The 11,340-nt window shown below is 45.4% G+C and overlaps 1 protein-coding gene across 1 annotated transcript in view; it reads left to right on the top strand.

Moving 5' to 3' along the window:
* Positions 1-853: 853 nt before the first annotated feature.
* LOC120061572 (disks large-associated protein 4-like) overlaps positions 854-11,340 on the top strand; it is a 31,164-nt gene continuing 20,677 nt past the window's right edge. Inside the window, exons 1-4 of the mRNA XM_039011482.1 lie at positions 854-2,053; positions 2,362-2,603; positions 3,807-3,972; positions 5,987-6,203. Coding sequence (XP_038867410.1) covers positions 854-2,053; positions 2,362-2,603; positions 3,807-3,972; positions 5,987-6,203 — 1,825 coding nt within the window. The remainder of the gene's footprint in view (positions 2,054-2,361; positions 2,604-3,806; positions 3,973-5,986; positions 6,204-11,340) is intronic.

The raw sequence follows: 11,340 nt of genomic DNA, 5'->3' as shown, positions 1-11,340 counted from the left end.
CGCCTGCCTCCTCTGAGGAACCTTCCCTATACAAGTTAGAATCACCTTTGGCAGCAATTACAGCTGTGAGTATTCCTGGGTAAGTCTTTATGAGCTTTCCACACCTGGATTGTGCAACATTTGCCATTATTCTTTTCAAAGCTCTGTTCTTAAAGCTCTGTCAAATTGGTTGTTGATCATTGCTAGACAACCATTTTGAGGTTTCGCCATATATTTTAAAGCATTATTAAGTCAAAATTGTAACTCGGCCACTCAGGAACCTTCACTGTCTTCTTGGTAACCAACTCCAGTGTAGATTTGGTTGTGTGTAGTAGGTTGGTTATTGTTTGGTGGAAAGCACACTGAACCAGTTTTTCTTACCTTATAGATAATTGTATTTTATGGAGGTACAGAGATGAGGTAGTCATTCAAAAATCATGTTAAACACTATTATTGCACACAGACAGTCCATGCAACTTATGTGACTTGTTAAGCACAGTTCTACTCCTGAGGCTTGCCATAAAAATGGGGTTAAATACTTATTGACTCAACACATTTCAACTTTTCATTTTGTATTAATTTGTTAAAAAAATTATAATCATTCAAAGACATAAAAGACATAATTCCACTTTGACATTATGGGGGTTTTGTGTGTAGGCCAGTGACAAAACATCTCAATATAATCAATTTTAATGAGAAGCAATACAACTCTTATCAGCCCACCAACTCTTACGTTAACGTCCTCTTTCTCATACTGTATATTCTAAAAGATATCATATTCCTCTCTGTTCCAGGATGAGCCCTCCAGGGCTGTAAACGCGCCCCAGCTGGAGACATGTTCTAAGGGCAGCAGCAGACCTGCGCTGTGACAACCATGAAAGGGTTAGGACCCAATCGCAGCCGTCACCTGTCGGACTCCTGTGAGCCATCGGGGGCCCCAAAGAAGCCACTGTACCCCTTGACCTCTGACGCCCATGGCCCCTTCCTTCTGAGCCCCACCATGAACCACTACGGCACCCTGGACCCCCACCAACTCTACCAGGGCCCCAACCCCCAATCCCTGCCTTCGGAGTGCCTGCTGCCCCTCAACCAGATGTCCAACAGCAGCACCTTCCCCCGCCTCCACTTCACCTCCCAACAAGAGCAGGCTGACTACTCCCCGGACTACTCCCAGGGCTACATGGTCCCTGCCGGGGGTGGGCCTGTGGGCAGCCGGGCGGGCACCCTGTCCACCTCCATGTCCATGGGCCTGGGTCTTAGAGGGGCTCCCATGATCACCAGTGGATCAGTTACCATCTCCTCTGCAGCAGCGGCCAAGATGAACCGGCTGCCATCTAACCTGTTGGACCAGCTGGAGAAGCACCTACCTCTGCAAAGGGATGGCTTCAGTACCCTCCAGTTCCACCGGGGCAGGGTGGCCAAGCAGCGCAGCGAGAGTCCCGGACGCATCCGTCACATTATGCACTCTGTCCAGAAGCTCTTCAACAAGTCCCAATCCCTGGAGGGCTCGGTGGTCAAGGGCAACATGAACAGCACTACAGGTGGAGGTGAGGAGGGGACCAGGCAGACCCGCAGGAGTAAGAGTAAAGACAGGGCCAAGACTGAGACGCTGAAGCAGCAACCTAGCAGGCAGAATGCACTGGGACTCTGGAGCTCAGACAATGCCCTGGAGAGTGACACCACCACCAAAGCTGGCACTATCGCCATGGGCTACCGTAACCCACTTAGCATGATGACGTTAGGCAGGGCGGTGTCGGACAGCCAGGCCCCTCCCAGGCACCTCCCACATGGCTACAACACCATCTCTGCTCACACACTCAAGGCCTCCAAGAGCAGCAGCGACCTGAAGTACCTGGCCTGCCCGCAAGCGCTGGCAGGGACCAGGGGAGGGGAGCTGGTGGGAGGAGGAGGCAGGGAGAGCACCCTGGTGAAGAGAGGCTCCTGGTCCACACTGACCCTCAGCCAGGCCAGGCAGGTGCTCCAGAAGGGTTCAGCCACAGTCAACAGGACGCTGCTCAAAACCAAGTCATGTCACCAGGACCTGACCTGTCAGTACCTCCAGGTAGGAGGCCAAGTGAGTATTATGCAGGCAATAGCATTCACTGCACCCCCTAATTCCCCTCACAGCTTTACTGTTCCCTGAAATTAGGAGATTTGTTTTAAAACCTAATTCATTTGAATCCCTTTCTAACTACTGCAGCAGCATCTTGACATTTACAGTCTATAATCCCATTATTCAAATACTTTCATTTCAAATACACACACAGTACATTCACATGAAATGACCCATTCAAGGTCTCTCTCATTAAGCTAGTTAAAAGACTGTGTGATAAAGTGGAGTTGAAGGTTTGGTGACTCATTGTGGCCTCATGCTGTCTGTAGATTCCCCTGGGGGACTGGAGTGCTACGCTGGGGGGCCGGGGCCGGCCCGGGGGTCTGGAGATCCCCTGCCGGAGGATGCGTAGTGGCAGCTACGTCAAGGCCATGGGGGACGTGGACCAGGACAGCGAGGAGTCTGAGGGAAGCCCCAAACCCTCACCCAAAACAGCTGCCCGCCGCCAGAGCTACTTGAAGGCCACCCATCAGTCCCTGAGCGAGCAGCAGCCTCCACCACCTCTGCACAAGTGAGTGAAACAGCCTCAGGAGGAAATATGCATGTAGATCATACTGTAGTTAATACTGTTTAGATATGTCTCGGCTGAGGGGTTTGTTTCTCCTTATCAATCTATGTCATGACAGAACAGATAACATGGGATGTCCGAGGGAACGTATTTTATAGAGAAGTAGCTACAGACACCCTGCATGGAAACCTGCCTGCTCTAAAAGAGAGTTGAATATAACAATACAATTCAATTAAAGTGGCCACCACAAATGGACAGCAGGGGGCAGAATCCTGACACTGATGTGGAACAGTTTCTACAGTATATGCAAGGTAAAACCTGCCGGCTGCAACATTGTTCATTAGGAGTACATATCAGCTTAACATGTTCTTAGGGGATGTTCATTTATAGGAAAAGGTAATTACCTACCAGCAACAGGTAACCAAAAGTTTCCATTTGAGGTCGAAAAGGTGACATTTTTTGTCATGTTCCCCACCACCCAAACCGGCAGGCCTCGCTGTTACGCTCTCATGCTGAAGGATAATGGGGTACTGTGGTCTCCGCTACAGAGTGCATGCTCAATGCAGCATTTGGCCAGGTCAGTGTCTTATGGAGGGGGGCAGCACGGCCCTCCACTCACACATGCCCACCGCTGCTGCCGCTTCTCTCTAACCACCCCAGTGCTTTGTGTCGTGCCCCTTCCCACGCCGCATATATTACCAAGTGCTCCGAGTGGTGTGTTAGTATCCCAGCCACAGCCAATCCAGTCATGTCTCTCATTATAAGCCACTGATCCCCCATACAAACCCCTTCCACCCTCACCCCGGCACACACATTCCCACTAACAGGTGCCTTCTTGAGAGACAAGTCAGAACAGAGGAAACAATCTCTCCGTCTCAGCAGATTCCATTAATGATTACAAAGCAAAAAAATAACTCAAATTTGCTCCCTTTTGTTTTGATGTTTACTGACGACTTAATGTTTCCTCTGTGCTGTCATTTTGATACCCAGCTACACCCCAATATCCTCTCATCTCACTGGTATTTAATCTCACAAAATCACAAGAGGTTTGGGGAAGGTTCAAAGCATCCACTGAAAATTGATGCTCCAGCACCAGCGGTTCTCATCAACCCAAGACGTCACGTTTCCTCCCCACCCTTCATCCAAGTATTTTCCATACTGTTGAGGGGTAATTTCAGCAGCTAATTCTCCCCCCTTTCCCTGTAGCTGTCTCCCCTCCCTGAGAGAGCTCTCTACCAATCGGAGCCTGGACAACCTGGACTGCTTGGTGAGCCCAGGAGAGCCCCCGATGGCCATGCGGCACTGGGACGATGGAAAAGACTTCCACCAGAGCTACTCTACCCTGGGCAGGGGCATGATGAGCAGTGGGCAGGTACGTAAGTCCACTCTCTCTATTACTCAGGACACTCTTCATCAGGGTCTAAAACAGGCCTGTCAGTGTGTGTGGGAATAATACCCCCATACAACAAATACAACAGAAGTGTGACAGATGTAGGTACTACTGAATAAAATGAATTATTCATAAAGAATGCCCTCAGTCAGTGCAAAGACCTTCAGTGTGGACAAGCTTCAAGCCTGAAACAACAACCAGAAATGAATAGGATGTTGACAGCATGGTGCATTGCAGAGCCAGCAGAATCCTCTGTCTGTGACTGTAGGTAGGGATAGAATATTTCAGATTATGTGTGTGGTGAGATGCTGGTTGGTTAAACATTCAGTAAGCCAGAAGAGACAGGAATAGGAATGATGTTTGAAAGTAATGTTTAGACATGAGACTAGGTTTTTATCAAGACCACCAGGCTCCTTTCAGATGGAAGACCCGACGCCACATATGCTCATGGAGTTAAAATAGCATCATATTACAGATGACAGCAGTTAAATTACCCTCTACCTCTTACAGGAATCTTTTGTTATTATCAAATCATATTTGATTAATTGAATTTGGGAGATGACAAGAAAATCTCTCTTTGGGATAAAAGCAAGTTTTTTTATGAATGAACTGCCGTGTTTTATCAGGATTGATATCTGATGGATTACAATGGCTGCCTTAGCAGGAGAAGAGGCTTCAAAGGATCTGCATTGTTGTTCATGGCGGTAACTGTGCATAAAATCTAATACAGGAGAGGTTGTAACACATCGATGCCTTTCCATCAAGGCTTTTCATTGGGTATAAAAAGGAGTACAGACAATATCAGCTTGCGTGCTAAGTATTGCAAGATTCTAATGGATCAAATAACAGATAAGCATCAACCAAGGAAAAATTTGTAAATATCATGAAATGGTGTGAAGTTTCATCATTTGATTTGAATGAAGTTTAAAAATGTATTTTGAATACTGAGCATCCCTGTTACATCTCCTTTCTTTCTTGGGGGATACAATGATGACCATGTGCCAACTCTGGCACCAGCATCCTCCTCACACTGCAATGAAAAGCAGGACGAACAAACAGGGACTCTACCTGCTACCAACATCATTAAAACCTTGAACATCACAGCAGCCTGGTATAGAAGTCTGGGGCGTAATAGGCTATCATTGTTCCTCCTCCTCCACTCTGGCACTGTTTGAACAGTGAAACAAGTTCTTATCGCAGGGTGGACAGGTGAAGTTGACTCAGCTGGTCGGTCTCTCTACAATACCTACTTCCTGTCCAGCCTATACAGTTGTATTATGATATATTTCTGCTGGTGAATCTGCTGTTGTGGAAAAGTGTCATGTTGTCAACGCCAGAGCCTGTAAATGTGCTACACCAATAAACAAGTCCTGTAGATCAATAGCGTCGCTGAGCTGAGCAAAATCAGACACCACCACAACCACTACGACTATGATGTGGAGAGAGTGGACAGCTTGTAGTGGGAGGCTGTTGATTCCTCAGTCACAGTGATTGCATTAGCTCCAGGGATGAGGAAAGGGAAATCTGATGCCGCTGGCTTGTCATCACTGATTAAACATTCTATGTGGTATTTCACAGATACAATACAGTGAGTACACAGATTCTATCAGTGAACACAAAGCTCAAACAGAATATTGATATAATGAGATATCTTCAACATGGTTATTGAAGTAGCTTACTTTTGATCAATCCGTTTCATTAAGTACAATTTTGACTGTGCATGATAACTCCTGTACCCATTTTCCTCTGGAGATAGTGATACTGTCCTTAATCAGTGCATGAGTTTCTTTGGTAAATCTAACAGTCCTTTTGATTGGGCTCTTGTGAGCTGAGGGAAACAGGATCCTTCCCACTCTCCTACCATACACCACTACCTTACTCCAGAAGCATGCCCTGCCACCCGAGACTTGCACTGCTTTCGCCTCACAGGCGGTGGCGGGCTAGCAGTCGCCTAAGTCCCCGCCCCCAACGTGTCAACCTGCACGTGTTCTTTCAGGTGTGTGGGCAGGGCTGCGGGCGCTCGCTGTACTGCGAGGGGGAGTCCCAGGCGGTGGAGGCTTTGAACCTGCCCACACCGACGTGCTTTCGCTCCCGCAGCCACAGCTACCTGCGGGCTATCCAGGCCGGCTGCTCCCAGGATGAGGACACCGCCTCAGTGGACTCTGATTCACCTCCACCCACCACCACCGGCTGCACCTACACCTCCAGCCCCAGTGAGTGTACTGTAATGCTTAGGATGGGGGGATGGGCTGGGCCCTGGGCTCAGGAAGGAGGTGGGCTGGGCCCTGGGCGTATGAGGGGGATGGGCCCTGGGCTCAATTCACAAATAATTTAGTATCTGCAAGATAAGGACTATGATGTAAGATTCCCACATGCATTGATGTATATTTTCAAATCCAGCAGAAGGGAAATTAATATGAAGGATGTGAGGGACTGTACTTCTTCCGTTGTAAAGGGTATGTACTCAGTAACGCATGCACTTACACACAAACAGGGTGAGACAGATTCGGTCTCTGGCTGGTGGCACTGAATGACCTACCAGCCCAGTGGGGTTGGTAGGGGAGGGTGATGCAGCAAGACTGGACTGGTGCCAACTAACTCATCCATACCCATTACACAACAGTGAGCAGGGGAGATATGATGTCTGGTGATCATGGTGAGTTTGAACACCTGGGTCACACACACATAAGGTATACACTACACACTACACACGTACTGGCGCTGCTGCTGTCTTCCATGCATAAGCACAACATTTCTCCTCTCTAGCCATCCTTATCAAATGATCACTCCATATCAAGCCATTTCAACGTTTTAGAGGAATTACTTACATGACATGAAGCAATTCATCCATTGCAGCTGTGGGTGGTCTTAGATAGGGGTCTGTCGACTGCTGGAGCCTGTGAACATAAGAACAGATCAAAACATTATTTGATCCCTCAAAAACATGAAGCCCAAAGCACGACAATCATGTGTTGAGTATGAATAAAAACGCATCAAGGTCTACTTTTCAATGCAATTGTTTCCTCCAAACAATCTCTGTTTACATTCCTGAATCTGATGTATTTCTGTGGCTCAGCTCAGGGCCTTTGATGTCTGTTACCACATAAAGGCCTATGAAAAGGGCACTCAGACAGAGCTTACAGGGGGTGAAAAGTTTATAGGGGTAGAGTCTGAGCAGTATGGAAACCAATGTGCCATGTGAATGCAGTCTCTTTGCAGCACAACAGTGACGCTTGCCCAGATGAACTTTGCCTCAGGGCAGACTGTAGTGGGCTTAGGGTCAGTGAAGTTGGTCTAGCTAGGCCTGTTTTGTGCTCTCTTGCTGAATCATCTTGGGTATTTGAAACAGATGCTGAAACAAGGCCTTTACAAGGGCAGGGCACCCCATAATTGACATGTTAGAGACTATTGCTGTTTCCATTAAATTTTTTGGGTACAGACTTAGGTATAGCCCAATATGAAAATTCAAAAGTGTCAATCTGAACATTAGACCATAGTGTATAATTTGACTCATAGTTTTCAGCCAATCGAAGTAACATGTTCCATCAAACATACTGTATCTTGCACTCTGACACAATTGTATTTTCTTACAAGCACTGATTTTGCTGATAGCTGCTTTATTGAGGAAAGTTTTACTTGCAATGACTGTGTGAAATGTGGTTGTCTTACCTAAGTTGAATGCAACACTGAGGCTGCGTTCACACAGCCAGCCCAATTCTGATCTTTTTTCCACTAGTTGGTCTTTTGACCAATCACATCTTTTTCACAGAACCGATTGGTCAAAAGACCAATTAGTGAAAAAAAGATCAGAATTGGTCTACCTGTCTATGGCTGCACAGGCAGACAAATTCTGATATTTTTACACAGGCAGCCAAAATATCTGATGTGATTATTCAAAAGACAAATTAGTGGGGAAAAGATCAGAATTGTGCAGCCTAAATGCAGTCTGACTGCCCTGGATATTGCTGCATTCATAACCAAGTGTGAAGGTGGTAATTATCAGTTGTGAAGTCGTAAATATCAGTTGAATGCATGCATTCATTTACATCAGGGGTGTCAAACTCATTCCACGGAGGGCCTAGTGTCTGCAGGTTTTTGGTTTTTCCTTTCAATAAAGCCCTAGACAACCAGGTGTGGGGAGTTCCTAACTAATTAGTGATGTTAATTCATCAATCAAGTACAAGGGAGGAGCGAAAACCCGCAGACACTCGGCCCCCCGTGGAATGAGTTTGACACCTGTGATTTACATGCTTTGAACTCATTGAGAAACGCCGATTGGCCAATGGCCAACAATCTGCTTCAACCATAAACTAAAAGTACAGATATTATGCCTGTAAACAAATTATAGTAATAAAAAAACATATTAATATATAGATTGCTTTTTATAAATAATGTTTTGTTGTTGTTAAATGCTGTTGTTGTTGTTAAATGCTGTTGTTGAGGTCATTTCCTTAGTAAGTGACATCAGAGGTCAGCATGTGGGAGAATTCAGAGCTCAGGGATTATAGATGAGTTTTCCACTAGTAATTACCAGTTGGAAATACCATTTCTGTAAATAACAAGTGTAGACTAACAGTGAAATGCTTTCTTACAGGTTTTTTCCCCAACAACGCAGTGTCAAAGATAAAGATAAGAAAGAAACATACAAAAATAAACATAGAAATAGTGACACAAGGAATAAATACACAAAGAATAACGAATAACAATAACGAGTAAAAGTAATATGGCTATATACTGGGAGTACTAGTAATTGAGGTAGCTGTCTACATATAGTAGGGCCGGGGTAAAGTGACTAGGCAACATGATCGATAATAGACAGTAGCAGTGTTGTGTGTTTGGCGTCAGCATGCATGTGTGTATGGACGTATTGTGTGCGTGTGTTGGGGTGTCAGTGTGAATGTGTGGGTAGACTCCAGTGTGTGTGCATAGGGACGTTCAAGTGGATTTTTCCCAGTCATATGTGGTAAATATACCATCTTCCCAATTGGTTATGAATGCTGGGCAGTTTTTCATTCCCCTGATGATAAGACAAGATGTGAAAATTAGTTTTTTTGTTAAAGTATGATTGGGGTCCATGGGAGGGGGTCCATGGGCAATAAAAGCTTGCCTGTGCGAAAAATATATAAAAATGTACATTTAGAGGCGGGAACGTACGCTACCAGGGCGGGGGAAAACGTACCCACAAAAACAGACAGAGATATTATCCAATGGGCGTTTAGAAATCCTCTATCGTATACCAAAACGTCGGGAAAACGTGACGCACTTAGCTGAACCAATCCTGTTCGTCTACGCTAAGATTGATGACCATCAACATCCAATGGTGTGTCTGTCTTGAAAAGTGGACTCCAAGCCCCATCATCAAGGGCGTGTCCATTTCGATTCCTTTCTTTAAGGAAAGTACGTTGTGAACAATCAAATGCCACGGTAGCGTATGCCTCTCTCACTATTAAAACAACCATGAATGAACAGAAAATACGGATTTATTGACTCACCTTTATCAAAGTAAGATTCAGTATTTTATAAAGTACTCCTGCCTGCACAGAGTTTTGAACCGATTGGTATTAAACGTCGTTAGCTAGTTTTAAGCCTAGCTAGCTAACGTTCCCTAGCTGGTTAACGTGGATGATGAATCGCCCTGATTCTGGTAACCACGTAACTAGCCAGCTTGCTAGTAATGGTAGCTAGGCAGCTACATCGCACGAGTCGTTCAGATGCTCGTTTCATTCCACTGCTAACATTACTAGCAGTCATTTGTCACGCTAATACGTGAGTTATTATTATTAGCAGGTGACAGTTTGTGGCGAAAATTAGCTAGCTAGCAGCAATGCATTTGTATTGTTCTTTAGCTCGTTTAGCTAGCCAATGTTAGCGATGCCTGTGAAAGCAACCGTATTGTTAACCAGCTAGCTGCCAGCACGCCATCGTGATAGAGCGGGTAACTAGCTAACGTTAGCAATCAACGCTGTCAACCACTGGTTGAATTATCAAATTAGCAAACCAGTTAACTAGATTCCTATTTTGGTGAGTTTGAAGTGAGACTGGTCAAATTCAATGACTAGTTCCATGTCATACATTTTCCCACCATGACATTGATGATCATATGATCCAGCTAACGTTAGATCCCGTTGCTAGATCATCCAGCCAAGTTAGCTAAAACACTTGTTAAACCATTTTGGCATTCATGTGTTATTGTTTATTCTGCTTCGTCTTAGTTGCACGTTAAAAGGTGTGCGTGTGGTAAGTTAAGTAGTAAGACCACATCCTTGCCAAGGATCTAGCTACCTCCTTGCCAAATGCTTTAATAATCATTTGTTTGGTTTTACTGCTATGGTCAAAGAGCAAATGGATAACTGACGATTTGTGAGCCAAACAGAAATTAAGCAAGTATGGATTGCAAACTATACTATTTCAAAACATACTGTTATGAATTTATCACTCAGGTCAACTGATGTTCGTAGGAGTTTATCTTGCTTAGAAGTCAGTTGAAGGCCAGTAACTATTTCAGTAGCAATCCCCTGTCGCTTGCCTTTTTATTGCCTTATAGCCAAAGGCCTTTTATAGTCTGATTGGAGAGTACTGCATATACAATCAATAATTGAGCAGCTTCTCACTGAAGTGCTTTGCAGTTAGACAGCTGGGCCTTTTCAGAGGGGATTTGATCAGTGCTCTGTCTACCAGGGACCAGCGTAGAATCCCTGACTCAAAGTTTTAGCCTGAAAGTTGTTGTAGGGCTGGGATCAGATGGCCATTCATTCATAGGCTTCAGATGACACATGCTTAGCACACGAATACACAGACATTGAGTTGCATGCTCTGGCTATACACCCACACTGACTATAGACATACTCATTGGTGAGTCAGTGGGTGGTTTGAGGAGTCACTTTTGTTGCCTGAAATATGGTACATTTCAGATCAACCTAAAGGATAAAGTAGTATGAGTAGTAAAATGACTCATTGGTGGGTTGTGCTAAAGAAACATTTATTAAAGCAGCACAATGATGCAATCCCGGCCAGGGAGTCTGCAAGCCCCTCCTATTAGGTTTGGCTGAATCTGAGTCCCTGTCCAATTGAAGTGACCAATCTGTCAGAATTGGGTCACAAGGAGGATTTCCTGCATCCATGGTGTCATAATTCAATCTCAAGGGCTCAGTCTGAGGAAGCGGGACGGTGTATCGCTTGTGTAGCTGGTCACTACACACACTGCTCTAAAAAGAGGGTCGCCCAATCCTACGATATGTGTTGAACACAAGATTACAAGGGGTTGAAAGGGGTTTGATGAAGTGTGTGCGTGCTTGCATGAGCAAAAGAGTGTCTGGTCTGTCTGGCATTGTAGAAGGATTTGCCTTGCTG

The sequence above is a fragment of the Salvelinus namaycush genome, chromosome 16, assembly GCF_016432855.1.
Source record: "Salvelinus namaycush isolate Seneca chromosome 16, SaNama_1.0, whole genome shotgun sequence".
NCBI classification, from domain to species: domain Eukaryota; kingdom Metazoa; phylum Chordata; class Actinopteri; order Salmoniformes; family Salmonidae; genus Salvelinus; species Salvelinus namaycush.
This window is presented reverse-complemented; position numbering and strand designations above follow the sequence as displayed.